Source organism: Argiope bruennichi, chromosome 10 (genome assembly GCF_947563725.1).
Source record: "Argiope bruennichi chromosome 10, qqArgBrue1.1, whole genome shotgun sequence".
Taxonomy (NCBI): Eukaryota; Metazoa; Arthropoda; class Arachnida; order Araneae; family Araneidae; genus Argiope; species Argiope bruennichi.
The window spans coordinates 59,329,910-59,357,378 of NC_079160.1; the positions used below are offsets into that span (position 1 = coordinate 59,329,910).

Below are 27,469 nucleotides of genomic sequence, written 5' to 3' on the forward strand. Positions count from 1 at the left end.
TGAATACAATAAGCGATGGTTGAGTAATCGTATTTTATTGTCCTTGTATTTTTTTGTGTCAACAAAAAGTAACAATTGTTTGCAACACCTCTGCCCCAAATATTGATCCTCGTAGCCTGATTCTGACCCTCAGTGTCAGGGATCAGTTGAAAACAAACGTAGTGAGTCTCCCCCAACGATTTAGCCCTCCTCCTTTAAATAAATATTGATACTCGAGGACATCAAAACACTCACGCAACGATCAGTTTAAGTGCGTTTAGCGTGTAGATGTAATATTCTTCCACTTTAGTTTATTAAGCATTGTTCTAAGTTGCTAAAATTATGATAAAAAATATATGAATTTTATAACGATAACGGAAATAGATCTGAAAAGCTGCTCCATAAACCAAAATTTAAAGACAGACCGTTCCATGCCCTTCGTTTAATGCTTAATATTCTTTTAAAAATATTATTTAAGCGAGGTGAAATAGATTGGAAAGCAGTTAGTATATTTAATGAAGCAATTAAAATATTTTATCGTAGCTTAAGTTTAAAGATGTAAAGAAAAAAATCAAATGGCCATTAAATAGTCTTTTATTAAGGTTTGTCCATTCATATTAAAACATTTATTTTAGGTATAAAGCAAATAATAATTTTACGCATAAAGTCGCTTAGTATTTAACTTGCAGAATTCATATCTAGAATTATTAATAAAATTTTCCTTTTCTGTTATTTGTTTTACTAGCTTCGAAACAGAAATAATAATTTTTGAAATTTATTATATATGCTAGCTTTAATGGTTTATTCTGAGATGAATTACTTGCTATAAGAAGGAGGATTATTTGCAATATCGCTCACAACATAAATTTGAAATTTTCCAGAACTATTTGAAATGCTGATTCATTAGTCTCACTGCAAAATGTTTGATTCTCTATTTTGTCATCTCTTAAATAGGCTTAATAGGAAAAATAATATATATCCTATTCAAGTCTATAAGATTTGATTTATAGAAAGGTATTAAATAGATTTTTATGGTGCTATAGCTAAGAACGCAAGTAGCGTACGAGTACGCAAGTAGCGTATTTGGTGAGCGATGTCCAGTCTGTAATGCGTGTGATGTTCATTTGACTGTCATTCATATTTTATCAGAATGTCCAATTTTTAATTCTCATCGATTACATTTATTCGGTACATCATCTTCAAACATTCGTGACTTGGTGGGAGAACATCCCCATCCAAATATTTTTACTTTCTTGAAAGAAATTGGTTTTTTCCATTTTATTTAACTAGTAAAATTTTATCTCCACATTTCTTGGTTTTGCAAATTTTACTTTAACTTTTTAGAACTCCACTGAATATTTTTTATATTTAACCATATGTTTGGCGCAGCTTAGCCAGATTTGGCTCTTGTGCCACAAAATCCAAAATAACTAACTAACTAACTAGCGTACGAAAACTGCTTACAGATATATCGATAAGCTTCTACAAAGTTTTTTTTTAGTCCATATTGAACTTTAGAATACTTGGATAAGAAAGAAGTTTTCTCCATAAAACTGCATATAAAAGATAAACTAAATCAGTTAGATAAACTTTTCGCAATTAAGAAATAAAATTTTTTGGGTTGTTTTACCACACTCGAATTATTCATGGATCTAAAGGAATCTAAGTTATAAATGATTCTTAAAAATTTTTTCCTAATCTGTTTCAAATTCTTAAATTTATAAAGTTCCTGAGTTCCAAAATATAATGAAATACCTTTTAATTATATTTTGATGCATATTACAAACATTTAAAGGAAGTCGACCAAAACTTGATAGAAATATGCAAAGTCCACATACTAAATTTCATCCGTCTACCTCAAGCATTTCTGAATTAAAATGTTCACAAACAGATAGACATAATTCTAAAAATGTGTTTTTCAGACTCAGAGAGGTCGGAAGTATGGAATACAAATATTTTGGCAATTATAATAATTCCTTCTCGTATACTACATTTAAGAGAAAATAAGCATTAAAATTTTGACGTTTTTTTTCAGTAACTTCGAAACCTAATATCCCTTAAAAATTGTATTTGCACTATTTCAAAACAAAAAAAAATCTTTTATATGTGATACTAATTATATTTCTATATAATTTTTTTTCTATTATTTCACATAAAATTTTGTTTAAGCATATTTGACAATTATACTTTTCATTGTTTTATTACTGTATTCATATACACGTGTATTGCGATGATATTATATAAATTTTTTGTGTGTGTATTTTATTGTTTCTATAATTAAGAGCATATTTTTAAAAATTTTATAAAGTCTAAAGTAATTAAGCTTAAACATTATATGCTATCACATTTCAGACTAGATACTCGAATCTTCTTTAAATTTCGTCTTTAATTTTTCTTCTTATTTATCCTATTCACTATTTAATGGCAAATTAATAATTATTATTATAATTATTTTTACAATCTATGCACATTTTATAGAAATATTCGACATATTATTTAACACTTAGCATTTATTGATTTTTCCATGAAGACTAGTTAGTTACCAACAAATAACAAATAATGTCTTGAATGAAATTAAATTTCAAATTTAACCTTCTATTATAGTTTGGTCTTTAAATAGCAATTATTAATTTACAAAAATTCAATAGACACTATATAATTTTCTTTTTTCAATTCCCACAGTCGCCCTGAAAGTCAGCCATCTATAATCCACTCTCATCTATTTTATATCTTTCCTGAAGCATTAAAATTAAAACCCAATTTCAATTTTTAATGCGCTTTACTCCAGTCGTGAATGCACCCTTTGATAGAGGGCGCAATTTCGTTTTGTGCCTGCGTAACAAATTAATTTCCGGTAACCCTGCGCCCTGCCAATCGATATGTCTTATAATTGCCGTCAATGTGTCACAAATTTCACATATTCACTCGCTCTCTGTTGACCGAAGGGGAGATAATTAAAATGGGGCGAAGTGGCAGTTTTAGAGGGGACGACAGAGCAAACACTGGTTCGGCCCACCCACCCTTTCTTCTCTTAGACTGTTTGTCTCCTGCAGTGTGTGTGTGGGGAGGATTGTGGTGAATATTTACCTAATCTGTTCACCTGCGAGGATTTACTGTGTCTTGATGTCCAGGGGCACTCAAACGAATGAACTTAGATATGTGGCGGGTTCAAGGTTAGAGCAGAACTCAGATTAATAATTCGAAATTTAGAAAATATGGGTTGTCTATCAAAAGAAAAGCCACTTCATTGGAGGGATATTGTTTAAAGATGGAAATATAAGCAATAAAAGTAATCACTCTGAACAAATATAATTTTGCATATGATTAATGTCACATTAAAAGAAAAAAGACGTTATGCTTTTTCTTAATCCCCATAAGATTTATTTGATAGTATGAATACATGCTATAGGTACACGGAATTGTATTTCCTTGTTTATTCTGTACGGATAAAATAAATATAGTAAATTATATTGATATTCCGTATTAAATTCATCAGGTATAATCACTGAAGGTATTATACCTGAGAGTATTTTATCACAATAACAATAGTAGATTAGATATATAAATTTCTCTAAATCCCCCCCCCCAAATAATACTCTTCAACACTGGTTCTTAATCAATATACCATTTAGCAAGTTTGACTTGCGGTTGTCAATAGATGATTCATGGGTTTTTTTAATAATTTATTATTATGTACAGCAAGCGTTAGTAGATCTACAGATATCAGCCAGTAATTTTATACACTTTTATATACTTTATATACACTTTTATACCCTTTATATACTTTGATATTCTTTTTATAATTGACTCTTCATCATCAAATTTTTTTCGTTTACTGCTGTAGACTGTTTAGTTTTATCTTTAGTGAACGGGTTCAGGAGATTCATAAAAAATAAATCACTTTTAGATAAAACAAGGGAATTCAGACACAAATAACACACATGTAAGATTTGTATAGCTTCAAATGTCAAGTTCTTTGAACGTACGTTTTAAATTGCCTAAAGGTTTGTTGTTGGTATGGTATCCAACTTGCTACTATTGTATCTGGCATGATTCACATTATTTGCAATGCTGTTCGTGATGTAACTGGGTTGTTTTTTTATTGTAAATCTGTCCTATTTATAATTTTTTTTATTATATCAATTCTATGTAACACTCTTTGTATTGTAATTCGTGATTCACTGTTAAAGAGTCCTTTGTAGAGAGAGTCCCCTTAGCATTTTCGACTCTACACCTTTTTTCAAGAATGACTTCTTACTTTCTCCTATACGAAGTATAGAGGAAGTATTGTAATCTTCAAAAATTTGAATTCGTAGTTTCAATTAATATCCACGTCCCAGACCATCTGAATCCGAAAAAAGCATCTTTGGTATTATTTCTCTCTATCTATCAGCCAGTCAGTTTGTCTGTCTATGAGCATGATACCTCAAAAAGGCTTTGATTTAAGTTAATGAAATTTGGTATACGGAATTACGATTCATTTTGTCGATTTCTATAAAATTTTTAAGGAAATCTATTCGGAGGAAGTCTGTTCGTCTAGCTGTTCTAGTACAAAGGAACTCAATAGCTAAAAAACGCAAAGAACTAGGTATATAAAATTTGGTGCACAGATTTAGCATCTAAATCATATATACTTAACAAATTTTGAAATCAATGTATCAAACAGATGACTGCCTGTACTTAAACAAGCATTTAAACACAATAACGTATATATATTCTCTCTACAGATCCTGTAAAAATTCTGTATTCACTCCAATCTATATTTTGTAACTATCGTTCGACAATGCCATGCAAGTTATTCGTGACTTTACAGAAAGTTTACAAAATATGCCGAGGAAGGGGGGGAGGTAAAACCTATACTGTAGAATATTCATTATCCAAAGGAAAAAGAATATTTTGAACATTCATGCAAAACATTTTTTTTAATTATTTTATTGCTTTATTTCAGCAAATTTTAGTAGCAGTCTTTAAATATTTGCCTAATTTATGTTGCTTTGAAAGAAGAGCGAGGGAGGGGGGAGCAAGTTAAATTTTGGGTTTTACTTTGCTCATGATTTTTTTTTCCCCGTGATAGTTTAATTATCGGTAAGACACTTTAATGTCGACTGAACAAAATATTTTTCATTTCAGAATTAGATAAAAATACGAAATTTAAACTTTAATGGGTACTGAAATTGAGGAACTCCTTGTGGAAAGCGGCTGATTCATGAAATGTGACGACTTTCAGAAAGATACTCTCCATCATGCACAAGTAATTCCACTTAAATTCTTTGCAAAGCGGACTTAGATGCTCTCTAGTTTACAAACTTGTCATGTCTTTAATGAAAATAAATAATATTTCACAGCATTAAGGCTCAAGAGCATTAAGGCTACATACGACCATAGTCATTACGTATTTCTCTGATATAATTAATATCTGGGTGTTATATTTATTTTTGTGAAAAATTGAAAAAAATTGTGAAAGAAGTACTTAACAAATAAAAAAAAAAATTTAGATCTTAGGATTTTAGAAATTTGGAATTTTGCTTTTACCGGACTATCCTTGAACAAAATATAACATAAGTAAAATTTTTCTGTTGCAAAGTCTTAAAAATATTGCTTCAATCACATGGGAATTTTACTTTGCCTTTATTCTTCACGTCTTTTATAAACCACTATCATTTGTCCAATTATTTGCAAACGTAAAACTATAAAGAATAGTTTTATTCTTTTATTTTATTAAAAAAAAATGAAGAAATAAGGATTTTTCTATAAATAAACCGAATAAACCTGCGCTTTGTAAGAAATTAATGACATTATGTAAAAGATAAAACTTGTTCGAAATAACTAAATTAATGCCTTAATCCACTTACACAATACTTCAAATTACTCTCTTACTATTAATCGAAAATAACTTACTACGCGAATCTTTTCCTAAAGCTGCTAACTGATTCAACCTAACATCAAATAAAGCGTAAGGCAGCCATGATTAACTTTTCTCCAAAGCCAGCGAAAATTAATTGAATCAGTTAAGTAATTTACTAAAACCCAAATAAAAGACAGAAATTAAACTTTTCTCTAAGTATTACTCTCCTAAACACGCGACCACAAAAGTAAGTGCACACAAAAATAAAAACCGGCTCTGAGTAATATCTAAAATTAATCTCTCGCCTTTTGCAAACGTTATTTACCCTCTGTGGATACTTTTAGCGAAATTAACACATACCTCTCAACTCCAAGGAAACTTTCCGTGACTATTATCAACTGAAATAAACCCACTTTTGTTGGTACTCTTGAAAAGATTAATAATAAATATGAAAAAAATAAAGTGTTATCATCATGTAATAATAGCTATTATTCGGATGAGAGGGATGATTTTTTTTGCGTTGAAAATCTTTACTTAGCAGGGAGGGAGAAAAACCTTACAAGTCTTCCTGTCATTAATCTTTCTTTGTGAAATTCTGCCGTTGAAAAGAACGGGCGAAATGCGTTTGTAATTAAAGTGGGCAAAATGTAAATTTATCTTCGTGTGTTTTCCATTGCGTCTGACGGAGAAAGCTCTTTTAAAGGGGAGAGAAGAAAAAAAAATTTGGATGGAAGTTTTGCAGAGAAATTTCTATACAGGAGGGAAATGGTAGTTACAAAGAACGAGACGGTCAATTTAATTTTTTTTTCCTCTCTGTGTTTTATATTCATTTTGAAAGCATATTCGATGAGCTGAAAGCTGAAAAATAAATGATTAATGAGCATTGCATGAACTTTATAAAGTAGTATTTTTTATTAATTTTGGTAATTTTTTTCTTGTAAAAGAGTTGGAAGATTTATGATACACTTATCAATTGATTTTTGTTTATTTGGTTCCTTGAAGTTATAAGTTAGAAATTTAGTCCAAATTTGAATATCAAAGTAAATATATAAAAAATTTGGTGAATACAGATGGCCCATCACTATGTAATTATACAAGAAAAGAAGGAAAAAAAAAGATAGATAGATATTAATTCAAACAGTATTGCAAACATATAGTGTAAATCCTGAAAATAAAAGGAAAAATATTAGCATGCTATTACAATGTTTTATTTTTTATAATACCTTCATGTTTCTTCTTTGGTGATATAATTTAAAATCTGATTAGGAATTGTTATATTGATCAGTATAAGAATTTCATACTGCTTTCAAAAACTAAATCTAAACTAATAATAATTTTTTTCTTTGAAATATGTATCTGCATTTAGATTTTTTTCTTTCATAGAAATAATAAATGAAAAAGTATTATAATTATGAAAATATTCATTTCTGACGTATCGTTAAATTTTATACCTCATAAAAAGAAAGTTCTTTGGGAAAAGTCAACCATCTAACTCTCCGACCCGCCACGAAGGCACACGGATTTAAACCATAAAAACTGAATGACCGGACCGCCGCAACAGAAACATTGGAGGGAACTGTGGTTGAGTCCTAAGGGCCGTCACCGGCCCACGGTATAACCCTCCCCGAAGGAAGTACGCCCCGTCATCGATGGGAGGAGTCAGATCCCCCACCTATTAGTGTACCTTCCAGGATGGCAAGATCCAACCACCATGCCAGAAGCATCTCATCCTCATTTCGAGGTGGTCTCCCGGGGGGTAGTTCTTTGGAAAATGTCTGTTGATCTGCTTCCCTATCTTTCTATGAATATGATAAATTAAAAAAGTTGGAAAGATAAAATATTTTATATATTGCTTATACAATAAAATTGTAAATTTTTATCAAATTTTGGATGAATTACCACAAAGCGAAAATCCTTGTGGATAGTTTCTTTGTTCATTTAGACCCAATAATGTAGAAATACGAAGAATTATATGGTTGAATATTGGTATATTGTTACTTCTTAAAAATTGCCAAATTTCGGGCAAATTCTATTGAATAGATGAAGACCTGTTAGTTTCATTATACATGTATAAGTGAAAGCAATAACACAAAAACTTAGCAAAGCAGACAAAATTTGGCTTAAAAGTTGTGCATCAAAATTGTAGATTTGTCTCCATTTCTGAACCAATCAATGAGAGAGAAAAAGTGGAAAATCAATTCTTTGCACTCTAAACAATATGCATGGAAATCAAGTATAATAGAAGTCTGATGAAGAGGCCTTTAAGTATGAAGTAGCCATCTTTAGAGGTTGCTGATATTTGCTGGCTAGCTAACTGATATTAGATTCATTTAATTTTAATTCAATCTCTTATGCATGATTTGATGTTCATTATTCCCTCAATGAGGTATTTTGTGACAAATATTAAAGCCGTGATGTTTTAGAGACCTATACATATTCTATTTATTGCGTGCATATATGTTTCTAACGAAATCAATTCCAATTGTGCCATTAAAATCGTGACTAAAAAAAGAACTAATGCCTTCTAATCACATGCTGTTTTTCGCAGTGTTAGGACATCAATTTCTTTCTCCTCGAGTAAACTACGCGGTTAAGAAACAAAATCTTTCCTATACAATTTTCAACAATGAAAGAAAATCACACTGTTATTTATTTAATGCATCGTAAGAACAGTTATAATTTCATTTCAACACTGAAATGCATTGTAGAAATTTATTTTTAAAATATCTTGATTTTTTTAAAAAAATTTAGAAATAAAAATTGCATGTCATTTAAATGAAATCATCAAAAAGAAAATGTTCTAAAGTTCCAAATGGTGTATTTTCTTGGAATAATATTTTCGGATGCTATCGCGGGAAAAAGCCAAAATCTTCAATAATTTTTAATTAGTGAAAATTTTATAAAACCATACAAACAATCGTTTCAAAGTGCTCATTTTCCATTTTCCAAAGTTTATTTATTTTAAGTTTTGTTAAACGATCTGTCATGTAGAATGCCAACATAAAGCAAGCACCTGTATTATTTGTAGAGATTTAAACAATTCAGGAGATCCTTACAAATTGTAAATGAAGTTTACAAAATACGTCTTTGAATGAAGTGTTTTTGTTAATAAATTAATATAATTTATCGCAACAATCGCATGCAATAATAATGTTAATACTGATAATAGATTAAAATTTAAACTATGTTTAATATAAAACAAAATCTATTCCGAATCTCATAAAATATAAGAATTATAAAATAATATCTCTAAAATGAGTAAACGTTCTATTTTTTACGTGCAATTAAATACAATTTCCCCTTTCAAAATAAAATATTTATCCATATGAATTAATAAAAAGGACTTTTCTTCACAATGCGTCTGAAAGTTCTTCATTTCTACTCAAGGAAATGCGGAAACAATACGTTTATTCATTTAAACTGAAACAATGGATATTATTTATGCCTCAAGAAATTAACTAAATTGAGTTTTGTTGTGCTTAACATTTTTTTCCATACAGGAATTCTTTTTTAAAATAAGGTATTAATCTAGAACTAATGAATTCAAAGGGAAGATTAATATGTATGTTCATAAGCAACTGTCTTTTGTGTATTTCGTTTATTTAAATGTAATATTTGAATGCAGTTTCTCAAGCAGAAAGCGAGATGATTTTTCCTTTGTTTGTTCCAAATTAGTAGCATGATTTGAATTTTTTCCATTTGAACAAAAAAAAATATATAATAATAAAAGAATTTATGTTGGCCTTTTTTAATAGGAATGCAAAACAAGTTACCCGAATAAAAAGTTACTTTCAGCCATTATATTACTTAATGTCATCATTTGAGAAAGTGGATTTGGTGCATTCAGTTAATCAACACTTATTTTTTTTTCCCCGAGAGTTTTACAATTAGTCCTTTTTTAAACATTTAATTACAATGAAACTCACAGGAAAGTAATTTCTAAATACGGAATTCTAAATTAATTTTTTTTTAAATCTAGATATTAAGGATCTTTTCATTCGGCATATAAATATGGTAGGAAAAGTGTGTTATTTCTTGTATCATCTCAAAACGTTTGTAAACAACTTTAATAAAAAAAAGAAAGAAAATTACGATATACAATAGAATTACAATAAGTAAAATAAATGGGAAATTGAATTGCTAACTTTTTTTATAGAATAGCACTAATTAAAAGTTAAGAATTTGCACATTTAAACTGTATTTTTTCATGCTGCCATTTTTATAAAAATTTAAATTATTTTACTTCTTATCAAGACTTGCAGTGATATTCTGTCGGTAAAATTCTACCTTTTCTATTAGATAAAGATGAGAAAACGAACATATGCTATTAATTATTACTATTATTATCTGTGGTAAAATTGTACAAATTCCAAAATAGGAAAGCAAAAATCACTGCAAGCAATACTTTTTTAGATTGTATGTGAAACTCCTCTTTCAGCATAATTCATTCAAAAGACATCAACAAATCAGAAATAGCATATCTGTTGGATATGTTTAGATTAATAATAACTTAATGCATGAAAACAGTTACACAATTTTTAGACGTATAAGTAGATTCATCCCAAATATCTAATTCACCTATGAGTGGATAAGATATTTGGTGGTTACGACTGATTTATGATACATATGGAAATATTTAAGTTCGTTTTTTTAAAACTATAGTTTTAGAAATCGAATTATCCTTTAATTTTATAAACAAAAAATAAAAATCTGACTGTTCTCTTAGCATAAAGCTGAAATATAATTTCTGGATATAACATATAATGAAGAGACACGTGAAGGTAATTGTAGATGGGCTAGCAAAGGAATAAATTGCTAATGTATGTATGAATATGTATGACAGCCATTAATAATAAGCGAGTGATTAATAGAAATTACCATTCATCTTTCACAATTGCCGGTTTATCCAATTTATCGCAACTGAAACAGATAATTATTGCACTAATTTCTAAATACTACTGTTAATTTCGTTCCGAAAAAGAATGCTTCTTATATAAAATTAGAACAAAAATAAGAGTTAAACTCGCATCGTTACCTGTGTCTCCGTTTCTTCTTTTTCTTTTTATTCATGGAGTTCACATCTTCACCGAGGCCATTCTTCGTAAAGTCTGCACCAATTACTGTAAAAAGAATAAAACAAAAGATTACTAACATTTATCATAAAAGAAATGAACGCTAAAATATCAAAATAAAGATTTTTGTTTAATGGATGCAATGTAGTCTTTCAGATCATCATATAGAAAGAAAGATAAAATGCAATTCGATTATTATTTAATAATTTAAAATAATTAGAGCATAAAAAGGGAAGAAAAAATTTGTGCGTTTTAAACTGAACTTAAGATTTCCTTTAATATTATTTTTATGGTGATAGGTATTTTTATTTACATGTCAGAAATAATTAAATTTTGAAATTTTTTTTACGAGCACAGAACAAAGAACTGCCGAAAATAAAACTTGGAAACTGAGGTTTATGAAACTATTTACAAAACACAACTGTTTCAATTCGTGTTGATATAATCAGTTGGGAAAAAAACTTTTTGATTTGTGTCTATTGAAGAAGATATATTGATTTGTTTCTATTGAAAATTCTATTCTAATTTTTTATTCTATTCATTTATTTCTTATCCTGTAAGTCACATGTTAATATACTATATACTAAAAATAAAGATAAATTTGACACATATATACTATAAAGAGTGCAAATTCGCGAATCGGAGCGATTTTTTTAAAATTTTAATTAGAATTTTATTTTATTAAAAATTAAATTGAATTTTAGTGTTTTCCTGTGATAACTTCCGAAAATATTATGTAACAAAAATAAATTTTTCGCCATTTCAAATTTTTTTTAAAAAAATGTCTTCACTTAATAGACATTCAAAATTCCCCCTAATCCAAAACTATTTTTTGCCTTCTTTCCAACAATACATCATATTGTTGCCCTGAAGTTCAAGATTCAAGGTTATTGCAAGCACTTTATAGTAAATTACTACGATGACAATAAATATACGGTTTCCAGTAAAACTTTAGAGCATGGAAATTAGATAAAAGGAAACTCTAAATAAGAGAACATAATTATGATGACGGTATTAAGTCGGCTTGTATGGAATTGAACGAGCTGGAAAAAATGGATTAGATAATAATCTTATTTTCGCACCTTTTTTTAAATTAAGAATCTTTAGTTATAGAAAGGCAATCATTTGACTAAGGCTAACAAACTCACTTGTTTAAAGCAAAAAAAAAAAAAAGGCTTTGAAATTCGATCATTGAAGTCATATCAGATATGAAACTATGTAAATAAGGGGGCAACAAAATTCAGATACATTTCCATTGAACTATTGGATGAAACCATTAGCTTGAAATAATTGTTAAAATTCATAACATTTTCATCATGGCCTAAATCTATCTTAAATTTTTTCCTCCTTGAGAGGATGGCACAATCAGTCCAAAACGTAAGCACTGAATAAAAGTTTAATTTTTAATTAAATGGCGCCTATGAGATTGAAAGAGCAATAAGTTTTGTAGAGCCATGAATTCTACGTCCTCCATTTTATTGTTTAATTTAATCTCTTGTTTCAGTTCAAGTTAGTGTGAAAAATATTATTTCAATGTTTGGGCCATTCAATTGCGAAATTAAAATACTGAAAACTAATATAAAAGCAGAACTGAAGTATCATCTTGAAATTCTTAGAACTACAAAGCGTCATACTTTGAAGTTTGTAAAGGAAATTAGTTTCATCGTAAATTTTATCATTTACCTTTTTCATTTGTATCATTTATCAAATTTATTATTGCATAATCGCGTCATCTATTATTGTTCTACAATTTATAAAAAAAAATATTACCAAGTATGGTTTTTGCGCTATAAATTTTCATAATTAGAAAGAGATTTCGGGTATATCTATAATTAGTTGTCACGAAATTCATATCTGAGATAGGAATTTTATTTGCTATATTTCATGGTATATTTTAAAATCAAAGCACCGCTGTGACATGATTAATGTCATTATCAACACGAATTACCTCATCAGAGAACACTTCCCTTAGCTGCTTACAAACTTGCTTGTCCCAAATTTTCGAATAGAAATCTTTTTAAAGGAGCTAGATTTATTTTAATTTTAACTCCTACTCCTGTACGTGTGTAATTAACAAGTACCAATATATGTACGCGATCCTTTCCCAGGTATAATGTATGGAAGCAAAACTGCTCCCCCCTACTTTAAGGAGAAAGAGAGGGGAAAAAAATTATAAATCTATCACGTGTGGAGGTGGGTGAGGGGGCACTTTTAACCTTCCAACGAGAGAAAATATGACCCAGGGAGAAGGGGGTCCATAAATTGCGCCCTTCATAAGCCCCGCATTCCACGCCGCCAAAAATGAAGCTCGCCTCCCCAACATACAAGGATGGAATTCGAGCGCTCCAGCCCAAGGTTTGCCGCAAATTTTGGGTTCTTGGTGACCCCATCTTTGGCGAGCTTTCTGCACTGGACCGAGATTTAACGAGTTGCGAATGGGTTAAAAATGGTGATTAATGCATTAGAAATGTTAAATTTTCCAAGGTGATATTACAAATCAGTAACTATTGTAAAAATAATTTTTTTTTTCTATTTCATTTTTAGGAATTTAAGAAATTAGTTGTTTCATTTTTCGCTTAAACAAACAAAGTCATGATTGCTAATTGTATATTTGAAACAATTGTATCTCAGTTTAAATGTAGGATTGTAATTGTATCTCAGTCTAATGTAATCGATTTCGCATGTGTTACTGGTAAATCATTGACCATCAAATAATAAAGAATAACAAAAAAAAAAAGTAAAAAGAAGGAATTACAAGAAAAAAACGAAAAGTATACGTTAAGTTAGCGTTAAAGTATACGAAACACTAAAACTAAGTATGTAGTTTTCTTGTAAGGATGTTGTTCTAACGATTAAAATGTTCCTAATATAGTTAGTCAATATAAAGTAATGTTTATCTTCAACATAAAGCTCCCTTCTCTCATAGGAATTTTCATAAAATTTCCATCTATGTCTTTTATTCAACATTAAGTCTTTCTGTGCAAATCTCTCCACTTCTTAGTCTTGAATATCAGTTGCAAAAGCTATTTTTGATTTTTAAAATGATGAGTTAATAATGATGAAAATAACGAGTTAAAGATGAGTTTAAGAGCCATCCCAAAATCAAAGCGATTTTTTTTTTCATTTTATCTACATCAGTCGTCATCAACACGGTTATGCTTTAATCATTACTTATATTGTTAATTATCCGAAAGGGATCCATGCTAATAAAATTAATCATTAAATAATTTTGTGAGAACACTCTCCATATTTAATGGAAAACGAAATTATTCCTTCCTATCATTCTGATCAGCGTCACATCGCATTTTTGATACTTTTTAATATTATAAAAAAAGCATCGGTTGAAAATGCAAATTTTCGGGAAACCAATCAATAATCTGCTGGTTTCCCAACCAGAAGATCAATTGTTTGAGTCTCTTTTTAGAGGGCTCAACGACATTAATCGAATAAAACCTTCGGGCCTCTCAAAAGTTGAACAACGATAAAAGAAATTTTTTTAAAAAAATTGCAATTTCTCAAAGACATTTTAGATAACTATTTAATTTCAAATATTTCCAAGAACTTAATCATAAATTTGTGTTGGATATTTTATAAAAGAGAAGTTCCATACTTAATAAACACGGATGTTCCAAACCTGTGAAATGCCTGTCATATCTACCACTCTTGGCACCCTCATAACTCGCCAAATCCGCCATCCCTTCCCGAGCATCCCCTTCTCATTGATGTAATATTCAAGCGAGGGGTGGTGGGATCGGGGGAGGTTTCTTTCATTCATTGCCCGATATTAGGCTTAGTGGCTGAGGCATGCCAAGAATTTCCCAAACCCCTGGCGTTAATTAAATTACTTGGCCATTAGTAAGTCAGCCGGATTAATGGAATATTTGGTATCCGGCCTTCAGACCGGACATCGCGGTATGCCGCCGTCCACTAAATTAGCGGATAACTCGGTCTTTTTCAAATTCGCTCCGGTGAGGAGAGATGGAATTTGTCACTCACCGCGCTTTAAATAGCTCACTTGTGTGAATTCTTGAGCGGTTGGTGAATTTTTTTCTTCTGTTAAGAAGCTATTCCGACTATTTTAAAACAGGTTTTGAATTGAAAGAATAGAATATATTTTTATTTTGAGAAAAATTCTCTTCTGATTTTGTGTCAATGTTCCAACTTTTAATATTTGTCACTTGTTTCACATTTGAATTTGAATTTTACTCCTCCACTTGCCTCCAATGATTTATGAAGTTCTAATTAATTGATGTCAAAATACCATTTAAATTGCTTATACTTATTTATTTTAAGTGGCAATTTTTTCTATTTATTTATTTTGATCACAAGAACATATCTTTCCTACATTTGGCCCAAATTTCTTCATTTTTGATTTTTTTAAATCTCTTTTTCACGTTTTTGTGCATTTATAAGTTGAATATGGGGGGGGGGGATAATGTAATAATCATCATTTTAAATGAACATAGTATAAAATTTTTGAAGAGAATCGAGATACATCATCTTGAAATTTCATAAAACCAATAGTTTTTATAATCTGCTTTTGACGTCTTTCAGGTTTTTAAATTTTTTCTTTCAAAATGTTCAAAATCATTGACAGAATTTAGTTTTATGCATCGTCTTCGTCCCCATTTATGGCATCCTGTTTCAAGCACATAAACCGAATATGCGTTTTTACAATTTGCATAGTCAAATGATGAGGACAATTCATAAAGTAAACAATTCATATAACTTCCTTCCATCTTCACCCGTAGTTGTACCAGATAATATAATTGAATGGATTTAATGTGCATTGTGAATTTCCGATGATACGTAATTTGAACAAGCGATTATCGAACTATGAAGTGGATACTACATCATTAGGCTATCATTGCCTTTTAACATATTAAAAGAGGAACCATTGATTTTTTAAAAAAAATCGCATAATGGTTTCTTATAAAAGTAAAAAAAAATATGAGTATGAATAACATGCAATAGTAGATTTAATTTATTACATACTATCCGCCTTTGGAGACTAGTTGCTTCATTGAAATTAATGGCTGCTAAAAATTTCAATTAAATATTTTGTGCGACTGAGTTTTCAGGACTTCCTCAGCAAAATGTTTTTAACTTCAAATTTTGATAGACATATGATTCGTACTATTGTAGAAGTCTTACATAGATCTGTTCATTGCACTTTGCATTTTCCTAAATTTTTACATATGCTTTTATACAAGTACCTAAAAAAAAACAACAATGTTTATAAATGGGCGCACTTTAAAAAATTTTCATTATAGTTTGATTCCGAATTTTGTGTAACAAAAATTTTAAATTCATTAAAGACATGCCTTTTATTGAAACATTACCAATATGGAGAAATAAGCCAGAATTTCATATTTTGATCACATTAATGCAAAAAATCCAATATGAAATATTAGTCGCAGAGATGAAACATGCTGCTGTAAAATATACTTAAGATATTTATAAAAGTTAATTAAAAATAGAAAAAAAATGTATGTCAAAACATTTGATATTATTAAAAAGATTATTTATTTATTAAGACGATGTAAAAAGAACTTTTGGGCTGAATTATTTTTTTCAGTCATCGGGGAAAAAATAATAAAACTTGTATTAGTTTTCAATCAAGAAAATTCTAATTAAAATTACAAAATGCTGTTCCGAAGTCCATATTACGATCCTCCAAAAGTTACTATTTGCATCAAGTATTTTAGACATAGATAAAATGTCTGGCCTTTAGTGTGCCAATAAACACACATTCATTTTTATTACTAGTAGAGATAGAGAAGAAATGCATAAAATACTTAATATTTAATGTCAAAATTAAACAACAATTATAGTTAACGTTTTATGCGTAAGATAAATTTAATAAAAATGTAAATATCAGAGTCTGTCTGTGTGTATTGGATCTCCACAGGACAAATTATTTGACTTAAATCTATCAAACTTACTACATATATACTATTGAGGATTGGAATGAGGGCCTCAGAGCGTTTGTTTTTAAAATTTTAAGTAACTAAAAAGTAATCGAAATGATGGCGCTTTTCAGTGATAATTTTCGAAAATTTCACAGTAGAAATGGAATATTTATCAAGTTTCAAAAGTGATATTTATAAAGTATCAAGTGATATATCAAATTTCTGCCCTATATTTTCCGATTAATTTTTATAAATATTTTAAACATAATCTACAATAATATATTTTCTCGTTGAAGTGAAATTTGCAACCGACTGCACTAATACTTCATACTGGCATTATTTTCAATTTTAGTGATTACGATATGAAGATTTCGTTTTTTTACCATGTTGAGGCAGAAAAAAGCATGCTTTTATTAAATATTTTTTACGTTTCTCTGTAATTAAAATCAAGGTTTAATTTAAAGTTTTTTAAAATGTGCTTAATTTTAAACACGGCTCTTATTTCCTGTGATATAATTGGTTGTTTTAGAATGTTGACAGGAAATTAGGAAATTCCAAATTTGTTGCGAATACTTTTGAACAGAACGGTATGAGGCTTTTGAAATGCTGTGAGCTATATGTCTATCAAAATCTGAAGTTTAAAAATATTTTGTTTAGGAAACATTCGAAATTTTTAATAACTGTTAATCCTCACAATCAACTTATTGCTCAAGACGATTAGAGTCTATATATATAATAAACCATGAGGTTGACAGTTAAAAAAACAATGTTACATTATATTTACAAATCAGAGGAAATTTGAAATTTTATTAATTTGTCCAATTATGTAAGTCCTACATTTTGCAATTTCCTGTTAGGTAAAACGTATGTCTTCATTGTTTGAGAGTTCATAGTACATCTCATGTGGAATGCCTTTGCTTTTTAAGCATAACTTTATATTTTAAATATTATTTTTTGAAATATAATTTTTAAAGATTAAAAAAACACATTTTTAACGAATTTTCTAATATTGAATTCTTTTTGTAAGGAAATGAGAAAACTTTAGGCTAGTATAGAAGGGTGGGTACAAACTTATTGGCCAGGATTATTGGTGGAAAAAAATTTGCAAATAAATCATTTTTTGTCTACTAGCGAGATATCTTCTTCAAAAAGTATTTTAACTTCAAATTTCAATAGATACGGAACTTGTACTATCTTTGAAGCATTGCACAGTTATATGCATTATTACATTCAACAGATATAACAATTATATTCACCTTTAAATTAATAATGTTTCACCCACAATTTGGACTGATAATCCAGTAATAATTACTTCTGTTATTGAACAATCAATAATATTAATGAATTTTAACAACCATTAATCAATGGCAATCATTCCTTTAATTTGTTTTAATATGAAATATTAAAGCAAGTTCATAAAAACGTAAAGTTAGAAGCTAATTCAAACAGTGCGGAAGTTTTATCTGTACATTATTCATAGTCCAAGTAAAATATGTTAGAGATTTTTTTCAATAAAAATTTGTCTGATTTAACAAATTAATTAGGTATACCACAATAAGAAAGCAAAACTTCAAGCTAGAAGAGCGATAATATATAATTTACATATTAAACTATATTATAGAAAAGGCTAAAGATCTTTAAAGATGAAGAAAAAAAAATTTAATCATTGTTTTCTTCCGCAATTAAGTCTAAACTATTTCCACAAATTTTTTTTAAAAATATTCAGAAATATTATTAAAAGCGTATTTTAAACTGAAATTCGTTCAGTATGAAAAAAATGAACCGAATTCTCATATTTAAATCATCAATTATGCAGAAAAATCCGTTATAAAATATTTGTATCAATAACTACAATAAAAAAATGGTTTGACTCTCATCACAATAATGAAAATATTGCCACAATTAAAAGAAATAAAATTACCCGTTTATTTTCTTTGTTTACTTTAATATTATGAAATTAGATGCATGTGGACCAGTTTTCTATTCCTTTATTTAATTACTTTTCTTTAATATATTAAAAATTTATTGGCAAAGTTGCTAAACGAAAATTCGGTTTTACAAAGTTCTATAACTTTTAACTGATGCATAAATTAAAAATCGTGCTGGAATTCTTTTGAATGTATCTTATTTTGATCTTTATTTTTGAAATGGTACTGTGAGCGTTTCTCTCTTTACATTATATTTTGAAATAAATCCAACTTTTTTTCTAACATCAACTTTTCATCATGATAATGTAAAATATGCTTAAAACATCTTTAATAATTAGTTTAAAAAATAACGACAGCTAAATTTGTTTTATTAGATTGTCTGAGAATCACTTTTGTGTTATAATTAAGGAGAAAATCATTTAAATGTCACTTAACCTCAAAAAATAACTGTTCGGAAATGCAAATTCGCTTCTTCCAACATGTAACTTTGTGCCAAATTTAATAGTTCTAGCTTTAATAATTTGTCCTGTAGAGTGCTAACATATGGAGTAAGACACATATTCCCCATTATCATTTGTAGAAATTAAGCCCACCAATCTCAAGATATACTTTTGATTAATTTTAATTCAATGTTTATTCCGATAAAAGAAGATTTATAATTGCCATAGCAAACTTCACAGAATACAAAGAAACTTATTTAAAATTCCGAAACTGTCCCTATCCTTAATTTAAAAATAAATCAAGATAAATTTTGAAAGCCGATTTTATTAGCTAAATACATGATACTACTTTATATATCTTACAGTTTTAAGAGTAAGTTTTAATTTATAGAATTAATTTCTTCTAATTAACTGAGTCTTTTTGGAATTTTATGAAGACTTTAACATTCGTAATCGAATATTCAAGGCGAAAGTTGAAAGAATTCTACATTCGTTTAGTAATGAAATTATATTGATTTATCAATACATGTCTCTTTAACCATTCTAACTTTTTAATTCAATATAGATGCTTTAATTAACGCATATATTTAGAATGGAAAATTGAATTAAAAATGGTGCTTATTATATCGTGTTGACAGTTTATCGTTTTCCCAGCTTAAGTAATTATATGGGAAAGAAGAAACTTTTACAGAGGCTGAAATCGAGTCGTGATTATTTATTTCTTTTGTGCTTGTTATTGACATATCACATTGATGATACGTAGAAAGCTGTAAATGGCCAAAGTACAAGAGAATGAGGCAATATTCATATTTGATCATTATATTTCAATTTGTTTTTTTATACATTTTGTTTCATTATGCAATTATGAATACATATCTACGCGTATAAGAGTTCCGAAATTAGATACGTTTACGCTCAGTTAAATTGCAAATAACGATGTTCATAACTCTCCTAAGAAATTATTTTTGAACATCGAATTGTAATGGACATCAAAGTTAATTATTTTATTGGTCACTGTATTCATTGTGTATATGAATCATTCTAAGAGAATTAAATTCTGTGACATCATATAATTATTAAATACCTGATGATTAAGTTTATTTACTTTCTTATTTTTATTTTACTGTAATCTTACTTTCTTAGTTGTTACGTAAACGACGCAGGTATTAAACCTTAATATAAGAGTTAGAAATTTAAGTAGAGTTACCTAAGGTAATTCTTCCTTAACTTTTAATTCCTTAATTTTAACGTTAATCATCCAAGCAAAAGTCAATTTCTTTAAATTCCCAATTTTCTTGAATTGGTGTAAAAATAAGCACATTACCACCTTCTAAAGTATATATATGCTAAATTTGGTAATTCTGGATCAAGCAATGTGACCTATAGAGTTTCAACACTCACATTTTTCCTTTATTATTATTATCATTATTAGAGATAAAAATAAAGATACAGCATTTCATTACATGAAACATTGAACTAATATTTAAGCCTAATTTTTTTTCAAATGTATCACTTACTTTTAAATATATTGCGATCATAATAAGGACTATATATTTACGAGTAATAATATATTAATTAAGTTACATAATTAAACCAAATTTAATTGTCATTATTAGTTTATGCACAGAAGAAAAATATATTATAACACTTGAACTTCCCGTAAGAAAAAAGTTATAACTTATTTCTCTAATAGAATAGTAAATAATATTCCAGATGAAATCAATGTTACATTCTAGGAATCCTTGTTGAAAATTAAATTATAAAATTTCTTATTATGACATCTTAAAGAGAACGTAAGTGGGACACGTTTCATTCTCTTTTATTTTGTCCTCGTGATTTTATTAAAAAAGCAATGAAGGACAGACATTAAAGGGCAAGATAAAAAATGTAAAATGTTTCTTCACATCATTAAATCATTCGAATAGGGTTTTGTAAAAAAAAAAGAAAGTCAGTCCATATAATTAGCTGTTAAAATAATAAGTTATGAAATACTTCTTGCAAGGTATAAACAATAGCTCGCTTTCGGACTTTTGATTGACAGGAGGTGAATGGCGTAAAAAACCAATCGGATGGCTTGATTTTGCTGAAAGGTTCTTTACGAAGGATAAAATAATCACACGTGACCTTGTTCGTGTGGTTACTTTATCGTTAGTTAGAATCGATTTTTAAAAACGTATTATTTTTTCAAGAATGATTCAGTTTTATGTAAGAAATTCTTGGATAAATTTAAATTTCAGAGATTGTTACCAAAATCAGCCTAATCTTTTTAAAAAATTATTTTCATAAATGTGCGTGTTTCAATATTGTTGCCACTCATTCTAGCATTTATTTTGTTGTTGTTGTTGGGTGTAAGATAAATGTATTAATTCGATTAGTAATTAAGGATTAAATATACAGGATTTAAATTTGTATGTGAGCAAATTTTTTAAGTAATGATATATAAAAGAAACAATTAAAAAAAGAATATTTATTTATTTAGGTTTAAAAAGCATTATGAATTATGGGTCGAATCGAATGATTTCAACAAATTATTTTTTTTCACCAATCTTTAAAAGTATTTTCAGAATATTATTCGTTGAAAAGATGTATCATTTCAATTTTTTTGTATTTAAAAATTTTACCTTTTTCGCATTATTGGAAAATAAAAATTAAAACTTAAATTATCCGTTTCTGTTTCATAGTTTATAGAGAGAAAATAAATCATATGATTAGAAAGAAATTTTCAATGAATCAAAATAACTGGTGCAGATAACCTAAGAAAAGAAAAATTATGTTTAATATCAGAATTTATTTTTTAAATCTCTTTCCCATAAAAAAAGTATTTATAATAAGTGATATTTGAGCGAATCAAGTGGCATTACCACAGGCTTTAAAAGTAAAGCTATATATATATATTTTAGCAAAAAGATAATTGTCAGAATTCTTATTTTTTATATAGTTGGGAAAAAAAAAACATTCTCAAAAATTCTGGAATTTGCACTCGTCTTTCGACTTTTTTGTTGGTTATTTTATTATTTTCTTAATTTTCTTCTTAGAAAGGTTGTTTCTTCCAAATGAAAGTTTTCTTTTTAATCTTCTTATTAATTTGAATATATTAAGAGATTTAGAACTTTCTTCAGAACTCCGAATTCAATTTTTTTTAACAGTGTAGTTCCTGAAACCTGAAATAAAATATAAACTTAACTGGCTTTTTGCGAGTATATCGTATCTTTTTTTATTTATCTATTCCCCACCCCCTGTATTTATCTTAACTCACTCAAGGGCTTTATCCCCAGGTCTTGCCAAAGTTAAGCCATTTAGCTAGGTGGACAGTAGTCGGTAGTTTCACAATAGCATTCGTGTGTATCAACTTTCCTTTTAGGAATGCTTTTCATCGGATGCAATGATACCTTTTGAATGAAAGAGGGACACAGAATCGGACAGTTGGCGACAATAGCGCCCTAATCCCGGCCAGATTAACAGGCAATCATTGCGGCTCTCGTAATCCGGGAAAAGCTAAAAATGGCTCCACTGAACCCGCACAAAAAGGATTCGGGACTCAATTGAACAACTTCCAGATTAGGAGCAGGTGGGTTAATGTATGTCTTGGCGTCTTGGCGACAAACATTTGGCAACGCTCAGTGAGAGGAATTTAAAATTCAGGTTGCTGTTTAGTTGGTTTGGCGAAATTTAAAAACACTCAATCTGCATTATGTAAATTGTACCAAGGAGATGTCACGATGTAAACGCTAAAACTGCTTTATGTAAACTTCCTGCAGAGATGCTATGTTTTAAAACAGATTAAATTTTTTTTTTTTTTTTTGATTGATTAAACTTTTTTTTTGACTTTTATTGAATTTGAAATCCTGTTCTGAAATCTAAACTTGTGACCAAAGAAATTACCAAATCCACTGTGGGATTTGATTCAAAATTAATTAAATTCTGTAATTTAGGTGTCAGGACTTAATGCGAAATTTCATTGATTTTTCGTATTTAAGGAAATTTGAAGCAATGTAAAGATTAAGTTTCACTACACAATGTTTTTGTTACAAAAAAAAAAAAAAAAAAAATGCTAGAAAATGAAAATAAAAACATCAGTCAATAATTTGGTTAATTTTAATTTCAGAGACTGAATCGAAATTTTTCTTTTGTTTTAAGAAAAGCACTATTAAATATTCAATTCAAGATTTTTCATACTCTAGTGAAATTTTTATTAAATATTGCGTTCTTGTTTCTTTTTTTTTACATACCAAAAAAAATAGGAACCTTTTACTTAAAAGTATTTTAATTGCTTTCATAGCTATTCGATATCATTCTTTTTTTTTAAAACATGAATCCTGAAATATTTTTTTTCACCACAGATTTTATACATGGATAGACAAATAGATTAAGCAGGTCAATCTGCTTAATCCTTTCTAAGGCCGTGGGAAGTATGCTTCCCAAAAAATTTATTAATATTTGTATGAAATTATGTAGGTTGGCATAAGTTCTGATAAATTTTTTTAGAAAGACAGAAACTTAAATGCTTCAGTTCTTTATCTCCCACAAAATATGTCTTGATTTGTCACTTAATTATTAATTAACCAAATTAATTAATTAATCAAATTAAATGTATCTAATAAGCTAAATGAATCCCTTTTCTTATTCTAATTTCAAGCCTAAAAATATTTTAACATATGACTAGAAAAAAATGGCCCTTTGAAGGATTAAAGAATAAATATTCTATTTAATTAAGCAATTATTATAACTTTTTGAGATTTTTGCTGTATTTGGGAAAAATGGTAATGTTAATGATTTTTTGGCAGAAATATTTTTAAAAATACTGTTCTAGTATTTGCATTTCTAAAATATATTTATTCAATCCCGTTTAATACAGTGTTCTAAAGTCTTGCAAACTCATTTACACGGCTCTCATTTATAAATCACATAAACACAATAAAAAAGGGCAATTTTACCGAATTTAATATTTTTTCACTATTCTAGTGTATCAGGTCCATCAGCCTATTTACTATGCATTTTTAAGTTATTCATCAAATAGAGCAAAGAATTGGCAAAATGATATTGCTTCAACGAAGAAAAAAAAATTATGTAAACAAATTGCTGTTTAATTTATTTAAAAAAAATGTTGATATTTTTGTTTAAAAAAAAATCTAATATCTCAAATTAAAAAAAAAAATAACTCATTTAAAATGGTCTACTAGGTGACTTTTTTCCCCCAATAACATTGATTTTTTTATGATTCCTGTTAAATAACTATTTCAAATCCACGTTAAATTTGCTGCGTAATGTATTTCATTACCCTGGCAGGGAAGATTTGTGCCTCAAGACCGATAAAAGACGCCAAATACCAACCCTGCATTCCCTTCCTATAGGGTAATTCTGCTAATATGGAATTTTACGCCGTTCTACGTTCGCCGAGATGAAGGGATTAAAGTAGTTGGGTGATGGGGGTAGGGGGCAAGGATTTAAGTTTGCAGAATCGACGAGTCCCATGAATTGGCAGTGGCTTTTCCGCCACTTGACAACGTCCTCCTCCCTCCCACCTCCTGAAGATTTATTTGATCCTCTAATCTATGCCAAAATTGCGAGATTACAGACCCCCCCCCCCTCTCCCCTTGCAGAATTTGAATGGACCGATTTAGTGGTCGCAAACAGATCCCAAACACACGTGTATCACAGACTCCGCTTCAGGTTGGATATTTAGTGGGACTGAATGTTCACATTTCTGTCAAGCCCTTGAAGAGTAGTAATGCTATTTTATGTTTTATCCAACTAAAACAAAATTTTGGGTTGTAATTAAATTATTCAATTCAGCCTGTATTCTTAAGCCTTAGATATGATTTAAGTTGTATAAATGTTTTTTTTTAAAAAAACTTAAATGCTTTTTAAAATAGTGGATAAGGTTTGCGAAGACTGCTATTATTTCTTGTATAATATTTAATCCACATAAATTTGAGATAAAAACAATTTTTTTTAAATGATTCATGCCGTAATAAATATATATTTTAAGCGAAATAATGGAAAATAAATTGAAAACTGTGAAAATTCAATATATCTTCAAATTTTAATGAAATATTTGTCCAATATTGATATTATTTCTAAAATAAGAAGCCCAATAACTGTGTAAAATATTTATACGAAAAGAAGAAAACAAATTTTTCAGCCAAATTTATGATGATGCATGATTTTTTTCAAATATGTTGGTGCATTTCTTGAAACAATTATATCAAAGTATTTAATGCATGGTGGTTCAGTTTTTAAATCACTTAATAAGGAAAGCATATTTTTGAGATTTAAAAAGAAACATTTTAAAGCTTAAACTGAAAGTTTCTTGATATACCTATTTTGCTGAATAATATAGCAAAAAATTAATCTGGCATCATAACACCGAATTTTATGCTATTTCTTATCATTTTTAATCAAGTTAAAATTATTTCAAAGCCAAGGAAGTAAGAACGGGGCAGTTTCAGTTGATTTTTAACATCATAAAAAGACGATACGGATTAAATTATTTTTTTAGATTTTCATTGTACCCTCAAATTGAAAATGCTGCGATTGATTCTTCTTTTTTTTTGCAGTTTTTCGAAGTATATAACTATATATATATTTTTTTAATTGAGCATCATATAAAAATTATAGCTTGCTGTCTTATAAACTTCTGCGATTTCTTCGCTTCTGGCATATTTATGTATCTCCAATTTTCAATACAAAAATAGGACTGTTAAAAAAGTTTCTTTCAGCTTCAAATTAATTACAATTTAAAAAAAAAAAACCCAGGAAGAATTAACTTCCCTAAACTTTCTCATATATTCCGATAAATATAACATATAGCACTAATGCATGATAATGAAGAAAAATAGTTACGAAAGAGCCAGCCTATTAGAGTGAGATCTTTGGTAACTAATCGTTAGGATGCGGTTGATACCTAAATACTAGGGCACCGAATGCGTATTTTGGACACCTTTTTTCTAATCTGTTGAAACAAAATTTGACACAGAAGTACCATTATAATTACAAAATCTTGTAGTCATAAATATATAAATTTCATATATTTAAGTCATATATTAAGTCATATATTTTTCATATATTAAGTTTTTGAGCTAACATGTTTATATATTCGTGAATGTGTAAACATACAGAAGATATCCATCTTTTCCTGGAATGGATGTCAAATTTGATCAAGATTTATACTCAAAATCCTAAATCTGTGTACAAATTCGTATCCGTCTAGATCTTTATATCTTATAAATAGCGTGTTCACTTGTACAATAGTTGTGAATTCGGACATCCAGAAGAATTCCTGTAAGTAGATTTTGTTCAAAATTTGATAAAACTCCAAAAATTTAATGTAAAGACCACCTTTCAAATTTTAACTGTTTAGTTCAAAGCGCTTTTGTATTTATGTCTGTCTATCATGGAGAAGCAGATAGACATAATTTTAATAATATGTTTTTCGGACTCGGAGAGATCTGAAAAATGGAGATTCGTCAAAATATCGCTGTATCTCTATCTAGCTGTAGTTCATATCGAATTCACATCCAGAGGAAGAGATCCAAATAAAATTGTCCTAGGTTGCAGAATGAGGCTTTTATAAAGAAGGCGGATCTCTGCGGAAATCCCTCCTAGTGGTCACACTATCCATGTATCTGATAGTAAAAAGGCACCGTGTTGGTATCGTCGGACATCGGCCTTACATGTCGATTCTTGATTATAACATAAAATTGTAAGCCGTTGCTTTAGTGGAATGCATTAAGAGATGATAATGCTCGACTTAATTAATCTAGGCCTATCATAGGGTATCGTATGTCTGGAGAATCAATATACAGAATCGATATCAAGAATACTTTATAATTAAGGAAGGGTGCATTTTTATTGAAGTTATTTTTCCTTTCTTCCCTAAAGTGATTTTTATATGTAAACGATTACTATATTTTTAAAAACAATTGCAATGATCAAATGGTAAAATCGATAAAGTGCTAAATTAACAAGTGTAAAAATAATCAATAAATAATTACATAACTAAGCCAAATTTCTTATTTTTTTATTAATGTCCTTTTAAATTTCAAATAGAAAGCAGTGAATTGCAAATTAACTATTGAATACAAATTTACCAAAGAATTGAGAATTGTTGGATTTATTTGTTTTCGAAAGGAACTGGATGCACATTTACGTAAGTGACGGAGTACCACCAAGACGATTTATGTGAATTTAAATATTTAGAAAAGTTAAACCCTCAGAGAAATTTTTGAAATTATATCTTTAAAGATTAAATCGATACTCCTATAATAACAAATCTATTTTATTACAATATTTA

The 27,469-nt window shown here is 28.7% G+C and overlaps 1 protein-coding gene across 1 annotated transcript in view; it reads right to left on the minus strand.

Moving 5' to 3' along the window:
• Positions 1–27,469, minus strand: part of LOC129989165 (visual system homeobox 2-like) — a 177,481-nt gene that overhangs the window by 40,561 nt on the left and 109,451 nt on the right. The window contains exon 2 of the mRNA XM_056097520.1: positions 10,860–10,944. Coding sequence (XP_055953495.1) covers positions 10,860–10,944 — 85 coding nt within the window. The remainder of the gene's footprint in view (positions 1–10,859; positions 10,945–27,469) is intronic.